Below are 19,235 nucleotides of genomic sequence, written 5' to 3' on the forward strand. Positions count from 1 at the left end.
AACTAGGTTTTTGAATTTGTAAATGTAATAAATTGAATATTAGTTGTCTTTTCTACACACAAACAGCATCTTCGACCACCATGTGACACTCATACCAACAGCCTGTTAGGCAGTGGGTCCTAATACTAAAAAAGCACCATACCAGCCTCCCAGGCACACGCACATCTCCACGCAAAGTTACATTTGATCCACTTCCCCATTATAACCGGCTGTGCCTTTTATAAGCACTTTGGATATTTGCACCTTTATCCTGGTAGAATATCACTGTGACTAATAATGTTGTAAAATTAGCTGCATCACCTTCTGAACACAAAATATGTGCTTACGGCTATAGAAAAAATGGTCTTCAAATTTCTCAGAAAAAAAATCAATATTTGATTTTTTAAAACGTAGTCTTCATGGAAAAACCTAAATTTATGGTCTGAGTTATTTTTAATTTTGAGGTACGTATTCGAGGAGAGTAGTCAAATCTTTGCAGGGCTTAGGGGCTCTGAAGGTCTTATGCACATCTTGCAAAATCACCTCTAAAATAAGCAGAGTGCCCGCTTCGGCAGCAATATACTAAAAATAAGCAGAAAACATTGCAGGCTTAACAGCGCAATGACATAGACTGGCGACCAAAAGCCAGAGAAGGACCTCTCCCGCCATCTGTTGGCGACAGGTGGAATTTCCCTGCACCCAGGGCGGTTGGTGGCAAGCTTTTATGGGGACCCGCAGCTTTGTTTGTAGCTGCAGAAGTTTATAAAGAAGGAATCTCTGACCTCTTTATTTAAAACAGCAACGCACTCACCCCAGGATACGGGATAGGCTCTGTTCCTCTTCTCCCTTTATTTCTCCCTCTGGTACTTCTCCCCATGCCACACTAGGCTTCGCTTGCTGTTTATTACTGTTGTATCAGTATTGTATTACTATTGTATTAGATACTATTGTATCACAAGAAAAGTGGACCCACGAAGGCAAAGGGAACTGCAGCTTGTGTGAAAGCTTTGGCTATGAGAGCTCTTGACGCTGAGGGAATGACGCGGCGGGCCATGATCTTATTTGGGGGCCATGGTGGTCAACAGGGTCAGAATTACAACTGGGAAACCACTGTGGTGTGGTTTCGTTGGGTCTTTGCTTCTTTTCTTGTCCATCTGTTGCCACTACAACGTCAGTTCCAAAGGGCACAGATTTTTATAGGTTTTGTTCACTGCTGGTGGCAGAAGCTGCTAATTTGCCCATCAGCCATCCTTCCCTTCCTCCTTTTGTAACAGAATCCCCACCTGCCCGTAGCATTTGCTGGTACATGGTGGCCCGCTAGTGAGCATTTCCCAGCCTCTCCTGCAGCTCAACGAGGCCGTGCATTGAAGCAACTGCCAATAAGTGGGGAATAAAAGTCAGTCTTTAACTTCCATGTCTTGCCTTAGGACCTTAAGACGATTGCTCCCTTCCTGCAAGCTAAACACAGATGTGATGAGGACAAGCCGTTTGAGGACAACTTTGAGAATGGCTAAGCCACAGAACAGAAGGAGCCCAAGTTCTCTGATGACATACAGAATCAAGTCCCCAGTGAGATGGGACCTCTGCATGGGGAAGAGAGAGAAATAAATATCCATGTTATTTTGGGATCTCTTCCTTAGAGCCTCTGTTATGAACTGAATTGTGCCTCCCCAAAAGTCCTATGTTAAAGCCCTAACCCCTAATGTGGCCATATTTGGAGGTATGACCTGTAAGGGGATAATCAAAGTTAAATGAAGTCATAAGGGTGGGGCCCTAGCCAACAGGACTGGTGTCCTCATACGGAGAAAGAGACACCAAAGATATCTCTCTCTCTCTCTCTCTCTCTCTCTCTCTCTCTCTATATATATATATATATATATATGTATATATATATATATCTCAGTGCTCACACCGAGGGAAGGCCATGTAAAGGCACTGTGAGAAGAGGCATGTCCAGGCATGTCTATGAAACAGATAGGGAGCCTCATCACAAACCAACCCACGCGGCACCCTGATCTCGGACTTGCAGCCTCCAGAATTGTGAGAATGAATTTCCATTGTCGAAGCCACCTGCTCTGCGGTATTCTGTTACGGCAACCCTAGTGGACTAATACGGCCTCTAGCCTGTACCCTAACGAATACGTTGCTGCACCCCTTAGTGCCTAGAATATGCCTGGAAATTAGCAGATGTGCAATAAATACTATTTGGGTAGATAAATGAATGACAAGAATAGAAAGACAGTATTTAATTTATATAGTGCTATAAAAATATAAAAAGATTAGCAGACTAAAAGACGGTATCTGTCCATTGAGCCGCCTATGCGTTCATCTTTGCATCACCCTGGCTGTATCTGCAGGCAAATGAAACCTCATATCTCAACCCCTACCAGCGGTCTTCTTTCCTGCAGTCCACCCCCAATCTATCCATTGTCAGCTTCTGTTCATTTTACTACCTCCATCACTTTATAATTCTCCACCATTAAGAGTCACAACTCTCATCCAGATCCTATTATCTCTTGCTTACTTTGTGATAATTTCTTCCAAACCACTCCCTCTTGTCTCTGTATTTGAACCCGTCACAGAGACTTCTGGTTGTCTCTCTCAAACTCATTTTGCCTTCTTTCATAGGAACAGATCCCTCATTTTAGTCAGGTTGGCAACGTACTCTGTGAAACAATCCAGTTTCCCTATTGCTCCTGCTGGCTAGGTGAAGCCACATGACTAAATTCTGGCTGAGGAGCTTAAGTGGAATTTGTCAAATCAGGCTTCTGGAAAACCTTTTTAAAAGAAATATAGAGAGCTGGGGCCAGGCCACTTTTTATCCTTTTCCTCCACTCCTTTCTTCTTGTTGCCCGGAATTTGGGAGTGATTGCTGGAACCCTGGCAGCTATATTGAACTATGGAGGATTGAGGAGAAGAGAGAGGGGAAAGAAACTGCCCCTGAGGATTTTGTGGAGCTGCCATACCAGCCCTGGATTGCTTACCTCCAGGCTTCTTGTACTTAACAGTGAAGTACACTTTTTAACGTATAAGCCATTGTAGTCAGGTCTCTGAAATTAGCAGTTGAACGCAATTCCTAACTGAAACGGTTCATGTCTTCACTGCTGTCCATCAGTTTAAATTTGCTGATGCATAGTTTGAGGGCAGCTATTTTGACATCACTGATGTAGAGCTGAAAAGGTCTTCAATAAACAATCTTGCAAGGTAAGTGGGAGGACCATCAATAGCCTCATTTTACAGATGAAGAAACTAAGGCTCAGGATCAGACAGTTAGTAGATGTCAGGAAAACAACGAGAACCCAGGTCTCAGACGATGCTGAGGGATTATACCAATGCTGTGATATAAGCTATGGGATTTGAGTTTGTGCATGCGCACACGCGCGTGCGCACACACACACACACACACACAGTTGGATTCTGAAGTGGATACCTTCTGCTTTTGTCTATCTTTATACTATCTATCCTTCTCTGATAACAAAACCTTTCCTTCTCCCTCCAGCTGAAGCTATCAATCACCTGACTCTAGGTGGTACATGACACCAGCCCCCTCAACAACGTGACTGGCCCAGAGGTGGACATGTAACCCAGTCAGAGCCACACAAGGGGCTTTCGGGGACTGCCACTTATTCACTGTATGTGAACTTCTACTTGGTGGTTATGAGGATGAGCTAAAACAATTCAGAAGAGGGGCTGGCATATGGTGGATGCCCAACTTACTATTTGCTGTTTATTTGATTTCCTTATTTCCCTGGACACCATTAAGTCCACAGAGTAGAAACCCCTGCTACATAAAATTAACAATGAAGCCCCCAAGCCCACTTAAATCTCCTCTTTTATTTGTTCATTTGTTCCCCATCACATAGACAAAAGAGTCATGTCTCTTTCAGAACCACTTCAACTGATTTTGGGTGAAAAAGCAGACCTTGGGGACCATCCCCGTCCCTTATTAGTCTCTGGAGTGGCAACTGTAATCGATGGGATTATGAAAATATGCCTTGCTTCTCAATCTGGCAATCTTAAAAAATTAAGACATATTTTCATTCCTACTCGAATCAAGAGTCCAGAAACCATGTAAAACACACATGTTTGGATGTGATCATGGTATTTATTCATAGTATATTTCACAATGTATTAATAAAGGAGAATAACACTTATTCATACACTGAGCATAACTTCTTCTGGAGCACTCTGGAGTTTGTTTGAGGTTGGAGGTTACTGCCAGGTTTTTTCTAATCTCTTTGGGTTGTGGAGGTGGGTAGGATTTCTCAAAGCGAGCACCTGCCTCGGGCCACTGGTAATGATTTCCCTTCAATCAGGTCAGAAGGGCAGAAAGACACTGACTTCAACTTCCATTTTGGAAATAAGTAACAAGCGTGCATTAATGGAAAATCAGAAAGACTCAGGCGTCTTGTACTCCACAGTTTATGTCTTCTCACAAATGCTGATTATGGTGGCAGCCACAAACACTGGCAGGGTCCTAGGCTCACATCCTGACGATAAGTCACGTCACCAGCCAAGGTGTTTATGCAAAAGGCAATCGTGATGACTGAGAACTGGTTCTGAACTTCCCCAGGTGTGCTGGGAGTGCTGAAGGTCATCCTATCCTGAGCATCCTCTGTCTTGCCACTGATGAACTTGGACACCACTTTAGAACATCTTGGCAAAATGTTGAGAGGATCCCACCTTCTCAGTATCACTCTGTAATGAAGCTGCTTTGGGGTACCCTCCATTGAACTTCAGAGAGCTCCAGGCACCATGAACTGAAGCAAAGTATTCACAACAATAGCAAAAAAGAACAGAGTCCAACTCTCTTCCAAAATAGGCATGTCCAAAAATAAGGATAAACAAGCTGGTCTTATTTTTCCAAGTGATTCTGTCCATTGCAAAGTGTCCTTCCATTCCTCCCTTTTATTAAAAATGTTTACATTTCTGAGGCTGATGATCACTTAAATATATACAATATATAGCACCAGGGCAGCAATTTTTTTTTTCCCAGAGATCACATGAAACCGAATAGTTAACATAACTAATAGTTGGAACGATCTGTGACATCACTATGTTATTTATTGGCTGATACTTTCCTAGAAATGCCAAAGTACACTTACACAACTCCTGTAGCACCTTGATGGCAGCTAGGTTTTTTAAAAAAACAAAGTACAATTTTAAAACGTAACAATAAAATATTTACAGATAGAAAGTAAACAATAGTGTACCGTGATAATGAAGGATCACTTTTGTCATAGTACTACATATAATGTAGAGTACGTAAAATGCAGTGATCTGACTGCAAGGGACAAAATAATGCAAAAGGCAGTCATAATAGAATCATTTTACGTACAAAAATATTACATCACAATAAATAATTTCAAACATAAATATTAAACTTTACATCATTAGGATATTTACATATATACACACATATGTACATATATGTGTGTATATATGTATATATGTGCATATGTACACACACACACACTCATACAAGTCCATACACACACACACACACACACACACAAATTTTAAGGTGGAGGTATTGCATTACTATCCTTCATCCATCCCATAATGGTTTCCTCTTCAGAGCACCTGAATATAAAAAGAAATGTAAACCGTCTCAAATGCCATACATAAGTCAAAAGTAGGTAACCTATACATTTTTACATATAGAATTTTTAAAATGACACTATTTTCTCTAGATTTTAAAAGTGACATATGTTTGCTCTAAGAAACATGAACATTTCAAGGGAGTATAAAAAGAATAAAATAAAAAACTACTAGCCTGAAATCTCTCACGTGAGACAATGCTCTTCAAATATTGGTACACTTCCTTCTAGTTTTTTTCTAGACATACATGTAAATATTATGTATATACGCTCACAGAAATTTTTCTACACATAAATACATACAAAACTATTTTACTAGATGTAAAATACATACAAAATGGGGCCCTCTAGTGGATACCTGATCTTGCCTGCCTCCATCCCATCCAATAAACTCCTTCTTCTTCCTCTTCTAAATGAAGTTGTCAATCACCCAACTCCAGGCGGGTACATGATCTCAGTCTCCTGGACATTGTGATTGGTTCAGAAGTGCCCATGTGACCAAGGACAGCCTGAGTTCTTGTGCAGAATAGATGCTGGAGGTGAGCATTTATCTGGGGCCATGAGCTGCAAAGATGATGTAAGCCTAGAGCTGCCAGAGACCATGGAGTGGGGGAGATGGTCTGCCTGAGAATGAAGCAAGCCTTGCTCTCTGATGGGAGTATGAGAGGGTCTTGATGAGTCCGTTTGAGCCTCTGGATCCAGCTATGCCTGAAGCTAGCCCACTGCTTGGATTTCTCAGGTACTTAAGGCAGTAAATTTCCTTTTTTTCCTGTTACCTCTTGCAATGGAAACAATCCTAATTTAAGATCATCATTTTGAATATGGATGTTTAATGCAACGGTGAAATACTGATATATAAATGTCAGGTAGGTACGCATATGTCAGGATCTTGAAGAGCCCTACAGGAGAATGGGCTGCTGAAAGCTTGAAATAAGTTGTAGAAGGCTCATCAAATTGGCTGAACTCATCCACTGTAGCTGAAGGCACTGGGACAAGAGAAAGTGACCAATTCAGTCCTCTCACCAGCAGAGCGAGCACATGGCAGCATAAGGTAGTTAGACCAGGTACTGTCAAACTTTACCATGTGTGACTCTCTTGCAGATTTGTTAAAATAGAGATTCTGGTTTTGTAGGTCTAGGGTAAGGCCTCAGAGTTCACATCCCAAAAGGTTCCCAGGCGATGCTGATCACGCTAGTCCTTGGATGACACTGAGTCACAAGTGTGTGGAACGGCATATTAATCAAGAGCCCTGGCTTTGGTGGAGAGCACGGATGGATTCTGCCAAAGGAATCTACCAGGACCTTAAGCGAGCCACTTCGCTCTGTGGGCCTCAGCTTCTATCTGTAAAATGAGGATAATAGCCCCATCTTGTGGCTTTATTGTGAGGATTCAGGGTAATAATGCCTGCAAAGTGCTCAGCATGGTGCCTGACACATAGGGCTCACCGAATGTCATTAATATTACTATTGCAATACTCTTCGGGCAGCATCTCAAACATGAATCCATAGGTCACTTGAATCAGAATTCCCTATATCAAAAATACAGATTGTTAGATGTGCCAGAGACCCAAGGACCTCTAGAGATGGAGTCTGGTAAGTATCTCGCATGAATACCGCAGAGGAATCTGATGCAGAGAAGCCTAGGGACCTCACATCACAGGGTGGAGCGCAGACGACCTCAATCACGTGAGGGCAGATCAGCAGGAGAGAAAAAGGTAGAATAGTACTGAGTCACTTTCAAGGTACTTCATACTAACCTGTCTGGGGGCAACTGACCCGCCTCCATTTGCTAGTCATGAGTTTACAGAAAGAACAGGAGAGAGAAAGAGAAAAACGCAGGACTGACTTACCTTGACTATAAAATTCGAACCTCCAGGCCAGTGCCAGAGGACGGAGTACATTTTCCACAGTAACCACCGCATTTTCCTACGACTCGGGTACCGTCCTGCAAGGAAATGCCCACGCTCAGACTACCCGCCTGGCTGGTGTTCCCAGGGCTGCCCCTGGCTTTGGGCAAATCTCCCTTGCATGCCCAGAAGGGAAGCCTTCCGAACAGAAGCAGAGCCCAACATCCTCACGTGGCCTAAAACTGGGGCTGACAAACTAGGCTCTGTGGGCCCCGTGCAGCCTGCCGCCTATTTCTGTATGGCCCATAAATCAAGAATAGTGTTCACATTTTTAAATGGTTGAGAAGGAGCAAACCAAGAATGCTATTTCCTGACACGTGTAAATGATGGGAAATTCAAATTTCAGTATCCATAATAAAGTTTTATTGGAACACAGCCCCGTTCATTCACTCTTTTAATGTGTGTGCCTGTGTTCAGGCTCCCAGAGCAGGATGCGTAGTGGTGACAGTTCTCATTGCTTTAACACTGCTGCTCAGCACGCTGTAAATCATGGTGACATGGGTATAACTTGGCAGTGTTGGGAATGCTGTGCGGATTGCCCTATCATAATATTTTGCTTTATTTTATTACCAGCGTATACCATCATGTCAGAACCAGGAAACAGAAGTGACTTCGAATGTTGCTCTTTTAAGTCACCTTGGCATAGGAGCTTATTCTTTTATCAAACTGAGATGGCAAAGCATTGTGTTTCTCATGCCATGACATGACAGCCATGCGAGGAGAATATGGCATACACCAACGCTACCAACCTCAGCCTCATCACACAATCCCAACTCACAAGGAAAGCAATGGTCATACATTTAGAAAGTTTACAACTGAAGATCTCACCACAGCACAATTTCCTCTTCACAATAAATAATGAAACAGAGTAAAAATAAACAATGAAACTAGGTTTCCAAGTGGCTGATGTGTTAGCCAAGCAGGGAAAACAGTGTATGTACCCCAGTCTGGTTTCACTGAACAGCTGAACAAATGTGTCCAGAGAAAAGACTCTGTTTTAAAGACTATTATCCTTTCTGTAGGAACAGCTGCTTGAGAAGTTAATGATATTGAAAGCAACATCAATAATCAATTAAAACACAAGGCAAATAATTGTGGGTGGTATTTTTTGACTGATAGGTGGATAGCATCGATATTATTCCGTTGTTTATTTGAGGAGGTGATGCCGAGTCTGAAGTGAGTCAAGAATTCGCTGCTGTGAACAGTCTGTGTAGAATGAGTTCAGGCAAGAAAATTTCAAAGAGGTTGAGGAAACACTAGTGCCGAATAACTGAAGTGGAATCTACCAAGACGTGTAGACAACTGACAGGTGTAAAAAATATGGAGATGCAGAGAAAGCGTTAGTTGGCCAAATTTACAAAGCTCATAAAAATGTAAGATGTTGGGGCGCCTGGGTGGTTCAGTCAGTTAAGCGTTTGCCTTCGGTTCAGGTCATGATCTCAGGGTCCCGGGATCGAGCCCTGTGTCGGGCTCTCTGCTCAGCGGGAAGTCTGCTTCTCCCTCCCACTCTACCTCTATGCTCTCTCTCGTGCGCGCATGCACACTCCCTCACTCTCTCACATAAATAAATAAAATCTTTTAAAAAGTGTAAGATGATTGAAGCCTATAATTATTCATTGTATTATCCATCAGTAGGCACTCTGTGGAAAATATAAGAATCTATCAGGTGTTACGGAACCAGCAGTATCAAGGATGAACATCTTTTGCTATTGTGAACTTATCCCTCACCCGCTGTATAGAAGCAGTACACCCTGACTCATGCTACCACCCAGCAGTTTGATAACTGAGCCGTGATAAAGTTTTACTGTGAACTTTTGAGCTCAGGGCTGGGATTAAAATTTTTCTGAATGAGAACTGCTCTCCATCGCTGTCACTGGACACTCACTGGCTTTGGACATTAGCTTTTGCTATGGATTTGACAATATTTCCTAGTGAACTGAACTTAAATTTCAAGGCAACACTTCTACTTACAGGCACAACTTATACCATGGTAAAGTCATTGTAATGGCAATTAACATTGTTCCAATCATAAGTAATGTTAGGCAGCTTTATGTACTTTCCATTCAACTGAAAGTTAAAACAAGAAGCTACAGCTCATGCCACATAAATTTTTGGCATGATATATTTTCTGAGCCTGAGCTGCCATTCCAGCAGCATCTTTTGGACTTTGATGTAAATGCAAAGAAAATATCATACTTCAAAATCCATGTAACAAGGCAATTGAGGAGTTTCCATCTTGCCTTCAAAGGCAAGTGCTTAATCTGCAATGTAATGGCATGCTGAAGGGCGAGTATTGAGAAAAATCTAATAGAATTCTAGAAATGCTTGCCAAGCCATGAATATGCTCAATGAAAATTATATGGTTGTGGACTATATCAGTGTTTGTGTAAAAAAATGTTTATAAAGATGAAATACAGAAAATCTCATCTCTGATCAGCATTTAATAAACACTTATAACCAATTTTGATAATAGAGAATTAGGCAAAATATTCAGCTAATTAAGCAAAATATTATTCTCTGTGAATATTCCATTCTTCTCATTGGTAAAAATGTATGACAAAAAATTGAACTCAATTTTTATGAATCAATAAAAATTTTGTGCAAATTTCTTTCCACTCTTGTCATATAAATACATACATAATATTACTGATTTTGCCTCCTGGCTGGCAAAGTCTAAAATGTTTATAAATAAGTATAAGTTATTTGGTTTTTCACAGAAGTTTGCTGGCCCCCAGTCTATCCCTTCCTGCCTCTCCAGATTCATCCTGTGACTCTCCAGATACCATCCTTTCCCTCCATCCCACCCCTGACCTCTGCATTTCTTTGGGTTGTTCTTCTGACATGCCCCTTATAACAGAGGGCCTTTGCACATACGATGCCATTCCCTATAATTGGAACTCTCTTCCGTGTCCCTCTCCCTCTGTGTGCACAGGACCACCCCACCTTTTGACTGTTAAATTCTTCAGAACCCAACCCAGGGGCCACTTCCTCTCAGATACCTTCCTCCCCCAGTTACCTGACACACAGCATCCTGTAAAACTGGGTAATTCTTCCTTTACATCTGTCTTCCTGCTACAATGTAAGCCCCATGATGGTAAGGCCAATGTCGTTTTCAATTCCAAGGTCTCCAGAACCCAATAGTGTATGGCTCAGAGTGATACTAAATACACATTTGTTAAATGAATGAATAAATGAGTGAATGAGAGGCTGAAGCTGATGTACACTCTTCTTTTGGACCTGCAATTCAGATTGTTTGGCTAATCTGGTCCCCTAACACTTGACCATGTTTCAAAGAACTCCCTGTCTAATTGGAACAGCACATCTCACTGTGTAAATTTACCATGTCATATTAGCCACCCGCCATCCCTCCATTCCTGCACAATGTTTGCCACCTTCGATGTTTCACATTTTCCACTATTGGGAACAACATTGTGATGAACCTTATTTGTGCCTGCATTTCAGGATATCTTTGGGCTACATTCCCAGAACTGGGTCAAGGGTGTGAAGATTTGCTTCCTCTGGCCAAGCTCTGAAAGTCTCTTGCAAATAATGGATCATCTCATTTAAAAAGAAAGAAAAAAAACTTTGCCAATTTAACAGATAAAGAGAACAAAATAGTTTCTCTTTGAAAAATTTGCTTGCCTTTGATTATGAGTGACACTGAATTGGAAAAGTGATTTCTAAGACCCTAACTGGTCCTGCGTTTAGGGGCTCATATTAATTCTGGAGCTAGTCTGACACCACCAACTGAATCTGATGCCAGACCAGCCTTCTAGCTAGCTCCAGCCTTCTACCTTCTAGAAGGTTCTAGCTAGGAACCTTCTCCACGGGCTGAAGCACTGGTCTGCAGGCCTGGAGAATGCTGATGCGCTGGAATGTCTTCTGTCTCATCCAAGCTCATGCTTTATCCACACTCTCTCCTGACCCAGCAGTGGAGTGAACCAGGGTCAGCCTGCCTAGGGCTGGTACTGCATTTTTAAATAACCTCTCTAAGCCTCAGTTTCCTGGTGCATCTGCAAAATGGGGATAATATTTGTCTCCCCTCAGAGGTGTGCCGTAAATGCAAGAATGTATATAAAGTACTTAGCAGACTACTTGGCCAAATGAACGTGCTTAAAAAATATTAGCTATTATTATCATAAAAGTAGTTTTTATGTGTGAATCTCCATCATAACCTATTCTCATGGAGAAGAGGAAAAGTCTGGGTAATTAAAAAGTTGCTGATAATGGCTTTGCAACATTCATGCTATTTCACTAATTGGGACTCTGTTAATTTGATTTAGATAAAGTCTGAGCTAAAACTTATCATTTTTACTACAGAGTACAAAGAAAAAAAATACTAAGAAAATGATTAGCATAAACATGATTGTCATGGAAACAGTGCCTATTTTAGAGAAAAAGGTATATTTTCCAGCATCTTAGAAGCACCCGCTCGCATACAATGAAACACTAATTATAAATCATGTTTATTTCTTCATTAGAGCAAGCCCTCTAAAAATCTCTTTCAAATGAATATTTTGTTAGCTTAGTTTGAGCTATTACATATAATTAAAACAAGTGACTCTCTGTTCCATTATGAATAGTTTATATTTCATACTTCTCACTATTTTTTTCTGGTTTTCTCAGTCAATATGACCAGGGAAAGTAGGTAGGCTCATGTGATTTCGAAGAGTCAGCACATCTTTGATTGAAGTGTGTTTATTTATATTTCTTTGGAGTGTGCTGGTGGTGAACTGCCCATAAAACACAGGAGATTATCTATCTATCTATCATCTATCTATGCATATGAATATTTGTGTGTGTGTGTGTGTGTATTTCCCACTATAACCCTAGACAGTCACATATATGTGAATATATACATTGCCTAACATTTAGAATATATTTAAAACATCAGGAGCCTGGGTGGCTCAGTCGGTTAAGCGTCTGCCTTCGGCTCAGGTCATGATCCTGGAGTCCCGGGATGGAGTCCGACTTTGGGGTCCCTGCTCAGGGGGGAGTCTGCTTCTCCCTCTGCCCCTCACCCTGCTCTTGTGCTCTCTCTCACTCTCTCTCTCTCTCTAATAAATAAAATATTTAAAAAAAAGAATATATTTAAACATCAAACTTCTCTAGGAATGTATAGGAGAAAAAATGCACATGTATAAAATGTAATTTTTCTCTACTGGCCTATAGTACGATTTTTATACTTGTGTATAGTTGCTTTTCAAAGTGAGTTGTGGGTTGGGAGGCAGTCCATGGGAGATGAACGAGAACTGATTCCATTCCATGTATACACATGCCCCCTGCCCCCCACCCCACCTTTATCTCATGGTACCTTAACTCCACTGGTTGTAATTGAGCTAAAAGATATAAATTGAGTCCATCTCCTCTCTGACAATACAGAGTTCATTCATTTTTAATTTCAAAGCAATTCTTCAATCTACCACACTTCTCCCAGCATAAGGAATGTGGTTAGGGCCTAGGGCCAGGCAGCCAGGCCTCGGAAACACAGGCCCCTCGCTCCTTGCTGACCCCACGGCTTCCCCAGGCATGCAAAGAAGCAAAGAGACTGGTGGGCACCTCTCCCATGTGGCCGGAAATGAACCTCCCCTCACTCTGCTCAGCTCTCAAGACCGTTCCAGAGCCTCCTCCCGGACAGAGGGTCAGAGGGCAGCTCTAAGAATGGGCGTGTGGAACTGCACAGGACCGCTGGATGGGGCCAAGGGCACATTCATGAGTTGAGGGTGCACGGAACGTCCCTGATAGAGGAGTTTGGTATTTCCACATGTTCTCTCCAATCTCACATCTGGGTCATGCTCCCCTTTCTGTCTGTCTGTCCCTAACCCGCGAGCAGAGTAGAACCTCACTAGTTCCTGAGCACAGCAGGGGAAGCCAAAGCACCCCTGGGCCAAGGAGGTGTCCCACCGGCCTCATTCACATTCCCTGGGGTTGGGGGAACAGGGATAGGACCCCCATGGTGCTCAGGGTGCCAGCCGGGCCCAGACTCAGCCCCAGCTCGGGCCACAGCCCCCGGTCCTTCCACTTTTCCATCTCAAGCCGGCCTATTTCCTCCGTCACCTTGGCCAGCTTTTTTTTTTTTTAATTTTTTTATTGTTATGTTAATCCCCATACATCACATCATTAGTTTTGGATGTAGTGTTCCATGATTCATTGTTTGTGCATAACACCCAGTGCTCCACGCACGTTTGGGCCAGCTTCTAAAACCTGACTGCAAGCCTTAGGGCAGGGAAGCGTGATAACATTAAGAGCTAACACCTCAAATGAGCCTGCTGTTTGCCAGGGACATGCAGACAGCTTTTGGACCCTATTTCATGTATGCTCTACAGGAACCCAGCCACGATCCTCATTTTACGGATGAAGGAACCACGCCCCACCCCACCCCCCAAGAAGTTAAATAACTTGCTCAAGAGCTAGTAAGTGCAGGAACAGGCAATCCTTCTTGAGAGTCTGCAAGCTGAACCTCTGTACTCTGCAGCCACTGGAAGCTTTCACTTCAGCACCGGGGGTTGCCTGCTGGTGGCTGGGACCCGGGATCCCTCCACCAAAGCGACATCATGTGCCTACCCTCACCCACCTTCTCAAACTCCCTTTCCAGGTTTGATGAGAAAGCTGGGAAAATGGGGTTTAATGCACATAATTTGCCCAGTAAGGGTAGCTCTTTCCATTATAAAAGTAATTATTTTTATTAGTTACAAATAGGAGAGATGTCTCTCCATGACACATGGGGAGCCCCCAGCGAACCTGACAATGCGACTCGTTTTTTACCGGTTCTCTTCCTGATGATGAGACCGTGGTTCTGGTGACTCCATTTTATCCTGGATGTGACTAGAGTTTCCCTACAGTTTTGCTTGGGGAAAACATTTTATTGCCAACTAGGTTTGGAGCATGGGGGTTTTCACCATGCCTTTTCCCCTGTAGCTTCAAGGGAAGAAAAGTAAGGAGTGACGAGTTGAGGCTGAACCAGAGCAGGGCCGTCTGGAGAGGAGAGGATGATGACTGGCCAGGGTCTGAGTGCCACAGAGGAACCAGTGGGGACTGGTTCCTCGGGGACATGGTGGGAGCAGGACATTATACAGTTTTGCAAACTGTGTTCCATTATACGGAACACCGGTTATTTGGGGAAATTAAAAGGTCCAACTTTGAAAAGAAGGTTCTGGGGTTGATTTAACAGGTCAGTGGTTCTCAAAATGTGGTCCTAGGCCAGGGGCATAAGCACCACCCAGGAAATTGTTGGAAATGTACATTTTGAGCCCCTCCTGAGGCTGGCTGTGGTTTTCTTTTGTTTGTTTGTTTGTTTGTATTGAGGGGCGAGGGGAAGAAGGAGAGGGAGAGAGAGAATCCCAAGCAGGCTCCGTGCCCAGTGCAGAGCCCGATGTGGGGCTCCATCTCACCACCCTTGAGATCATGACCTGAGCCACCCAGGCACCCCGAGGCTGGCTGCGCCCTGCAGGTGACGAGCCCCACAGGTGATGCTGACACACACTCCAGTTTGAGAACCACTGATTTCGGGGAACACTGGTTTGAATAAAGTCACACAGGCTTCCTTCCTGTATACTTTATTCCAACCTTTAATACACGAATGCTTACAGTGCCTCTTCAAGAAGGAAACAAAATGTACAATTTTTTCCCAGATGTCTGCAGCCAGGGAGGCCCATTTTCATGGAGCATCCTCAGGGGATGCTCTGAGAACCAGACAGCAGGTGAGGCACACACAACAGCACTTGTCAGAGCTACCAAGAGCTACAGATGGCTGCGACCGGCTCCCCTGGATTCACAAGGAGGGCTCGACAGACCCTTGAGATTAATTTGAAGCTCGGGCTCTCTGAGCTGTCATGTTAACATAAAGATTTAAAAGAAGGAATATGCTGGCAGGCAATTTTCAAACCAAATCCCTCCAGCAAAGGCTAACTTCTCCCCAAGGCTTGGGAACCCGCCACCGATCTTTGCGGGGTAGAGACCATTCTGTCCAGCAGGTGGCGCTCCCTGACGTAATAATGTTTAGTTTCCGGATGGAAACAGCCAAGTTGATAATGGGCTAACAGGATTGAAATTTATGTTACATAATTTACATAGATGGCTTCCTATAGAATCATGCCTCATGTCTGACCATTTTGGACAGTTAAGTATTTTTGTTCCTCTAAGCGACTGAACCATAATATATGGACCCTGAGGGGTAGTGGCAGGGAAGAACATTGTAATTTGGGAGCACATTCTAAAGCATGTGTGCGGTCAGCTACCTTTATTCCTTTCAGTGCAAAGGAAAACATTTAATGATTTATGAGCAATCAATATGGCCATTTAGTGAATCAGATTTTAGGTGGTTGATTGGCTTAGAGAAAAAAGGGAGTAAGATGGTTTTTTTCATAGACAAATTTAATCCTGGCAGCTAAAAAATAAATGGGCTCGGGAAACTCTGGGATTTCCCCCGGAAGTCACAAGTGGATGTTTCTTTCTGGGGGGAAGCAACTTGAATTTCTTCTTTATATTCTGATTTTGATAAAGTTTAGCAAAGAAAAATACAGGACACCGAGTTAGATGTAAATTTCAAAGAAATATTTTTTTTAGAATAAATACATCCCATGCAATGTTTAAGACAAGCTTACAGTAAAAAAAAAAAAAAAAAAAATTGTTGCCTGTTCATTTCAAATTCCAATTTACCTGGGCATCCTGTATTTGAGCTGGCTACCCTACTTTGGAATGATAGCTGCTTCTCCAGTTCTCATCTTCTTTCTCCTCCCCTCCCCACATTTCTGAGGAGACCCCGGGGTGGGGGTCCTGGCTGAGGCAGGACTTGGGACCCTGGGTCATACTCTGGTCAATTTCCCATTTGTCCACAAGTCAGGTTCCTGTCCCAGGTGCTCAGAAGTTCTGAGGGAAGGCAGCAGTTTCTGCCCTGGCTCTACAAGAGAATTGCCCAGGGAGTTTAAAATTCTACCCCGCCTCAGGTTCCCATTCAAAGAATCAAGGTGGGGCCAGGGGCACATGCATTTTAAGCTTTCCCAGGTGGTTCTAAGAAAAAGCGCTGAGAAACAGTTGCGTAGACCCGTGCTTCTCAAGCTGTACTGTGCTGATGATCTACCTGGCGACCTTGTTCAGCGGCCGATCCTGACTGAGAAGCTCTGGGGCCCCAGAAACTGCACTTGCCATGAGCCTCAGGTGATGCTGGTGCTCCGTGTGGACCACACCCTGAGTGGCAAGACTACCGAGCACGAAGAGCTGGTTAGTGTGGGACCCCCGAGTGCTTCTCTAACTCCCCGGAAACATCACCTGGTAAGTTCTCCCTTTCTTCCAGCCTCTTTCATATTTCAAGTTTTCTTAAAACAACCAACAAACATCTTTTTCCTTAAGTTCACAAAAAGAATCTCATGTTGGCTAACTGCGAAGTGTCTCAACCACACCCTCTCTTGGAGGCTTCCTCCTGCTTTCAGCTTCCCGGTTAAGCATCGTCTAATGACTTGGAAGGCTCACAGGTTCACAACTTAAGAGAAGAATTCACCACAAGGGAAGCAAGGCTCTTTCTGATACACACACTGACACATGCTTCACCTTCCATTCATTTCCTACATTCTCTCCTGACACTTTGCAGAACGGTTTGAGGACGTGGGAAAGCACATTCATTCCTCTAGTACCACCACAACAGATGAACACGGAAGGAAGGAAAGAGAAAACAAAACCCATCCGAAGCCACTAGGTAACCTTACCGGGGACTTCTTAATGTCGGAGACAGCGTAATTCCCTTGTGATATCCATCTGGCTGATTCAGTTAAAGAGAGGCCGGTTCCGTAAAGGTTGATGCTAAAACGACCCTGGAATAAATGGCCAAGGAAAGAGATTTTTAGTCCACGTGATGTCCTAAGCAAAGACCACACAATAAAAGGGACCTTGGAAAGGAAGACATTAATTAATTATGATAGCTACTAATTAATGAGGGTTTTCCTGGAAGGAGGGGGGGAGATCTGGGGTAGGCACTTTACATGCATCATCTCATGCATCCTCGTAAGAGCGCTGTGAAGGGGATCTCTTTACAGATGGGGAAACTGAGGCCCAGCGGAGGTGAGTAACTTCTCCAGGATACAGTGAGAGTCCAACTCACATTTTCCTGACTTCAAAGTCCTCGCTCTCAACCAGCGCCATTTTGCCTCCCTAACACAGCAATCCTGATGTTGCTCACAATTATCGGATTCCTTCAGGAACAAAATGTCACAGTGTAATTTTTCTAACAAGATCTCGCTGCCAAAGCTTCCTGGGCTGCCGCTCCCCGCCGCGCTGAGCGCTCTGCGCACTAAGCACAGCGGGGCGGGACTTCAAAGGAGAGGCGCGTTCTCCGAGATCGCCAGCAGAGGGCGCGCGCGGCCCGCTCTACAAGGCCCGCGGCCGGGCCGCCTCTTCCACGCCCCGGATCCCAGATCCCAACCCGCTCCGGGGTTCTTTTCAAAACCGGGGCTCAGGCTTTCCAGGTTTATTTCTAAGGAGCCGCTGCAGCAGAGCTACTCTCTTGCTTTCCCCCTCTGTCTCTGTCTCGCTTTCAAAACTGACTCCACAACAGCACCTGAAATAGTCTGTTGAGGCTTCCTACCCCATAAGGAGCAGTTTCAGAATTTAAAATGTTCTGCACCAACAGGCTCACGGCGGATGCTTCCTCTCCTCTCTGAACCTTACACAATCCCTACTTTGTCAAAGCAGTCTTTAAAAAAGCGAGGAGGAGGAGGAGGGCCGTGAGGTGGAGACTCCCAGCCAACCAGAGCTAAGTGTAAAAATTCGGCTCTTCCCTCCCCCAGCCTCCCCCCACCCCCGCCATGAAATCCTGGACAGATTTTTTTTTTTTTTTTAGTCTCTCAGAAACTCAGTTTGTCCATCTGTAAAATGGAAGATAATAACAGTACCTGCCTCAGAGTACTGCAGGGAGGGCTGAGTGAAATTAGCCAAGCAGACATGGCTGGAACCTAGTAGATGCTCAGAAATACTGGTAGCAGGTGTTTTGTGTTGGTTGTCTGACTCCAATAGAACAGTAAGCTTAGTGAGGGGAGGGCCTTGGTATTACTTTATTTCCATCAGTAATGGTTTGTAACACATGACCAAGCACTTGATAGATTCTTAATAAATATTCCATCCTAGCTCGTCCACTCTGACGTCTGGGACTAGGTGTACTCTGCAGGTTTCCTCTCCATATCAGTGCCATTCATAATTACGGAGTTTAGCAGAGTTTAGAAACCCCTTTGAGGCCTTAGATTCCACATCTATAACATGGGGACATGTATGTCCAAGATATGGATTCCAAGATTCCAACTCACAGAAGTGATTAGTCTGGTCTAGGTTAGTGGCTCTCAACAGAGGACAGTTTTGCCCCCAGATATTTGCAATTTCTAGAGATATTTTTGGTTGTCCTAACTGGCAGGTGTGTGTATGTGTGTGTGCACGTGTGTGTGTTAACTAGCATCAGAGATCTTGCCAAATATCCTGCAATGCACAGCACAGTTCCCACAACAGAGAATGATCCAGCCCAAAACATCAATAGTACTGAAGTTGAGAAACTCTGGTGTAGAGGATGGATTTTTCCTAGAATCCAGACTCCTCTACTTTCAGTGTGACCTCAGGCGAACGGATTCACTTCCCTGAGTTCATCTGTAAAATGGGTTAGTAGGGAATTAGATAGAAGCTATAATGCACCCAACTCATAACCCAGCAGAGAGTAGGTGGTATCTTAGAAACATTTTTGGAAATTACTTTATGACAGTACTCTACAGATGTCA

General features: G+C 43.7%; 1 protein-coding gene across 9 annotated transcripts in view; it reads right to left on the bottom strand.

Annotated features, from left to right (window-relative positions):
* Nucleotides 1-4,035: 4,035 nt before the first annotated feature.
* ADAMTS9 (ADAM metallopeptidase with thrombospondin type 1 motif 9) overlaps nucleotides 4,036-19,235 on the bottom strand; it is a 160,762-nt gene continuing 145,562 nt past the window's right edge. For 6 of the 9 annotated variants that reach the window (XM_027585862.2, XM_027585864.2, XM_027585858.2 and 3 more), the window contains 3 exons: nucleotides 17,187-17,291; nucleotides 7,429-7,523; nucleotides 4,039-5,562 (listed from right to left, as the gene is read on the bottom strand). In XM_027585862.2, coding sequence (XP_027441663.1) covers nucleotides 7,434-7,523; nucleotides 17,187-17,291 — 195 coding nt within the window. In that variant the 3' untranslated portion in view covers nucleotides 4,039-5,562; nucleotides 7,429-7,433. Of the gene's footprint in view, nucleotides 7,108-7,428; nucleotides 7,524-17,186; nucleotides 17,292-19,235 lie in introns of all 9 variants that reach the window. The other 3 variants (XM_027585859.2, XM_027585860.2, XM_027585861.2) reach the window with 3 other exon arrangements.

Source organism: Zalophus californianus, chromosome 1 (assembly GCF_009762305.2).
Source record: "Zalophus californianus isolate mZalCal1 chromosome 1, mZalCal1.pri.v2, whole genome shotgun sequence".
In the NCBI taxonomy this organism is placed as follows: Eukaryota; Metazoa; Chordata; class Mammalia; order Carnivora; family Otariidae; genus Zalophus; species Zalophus californianus.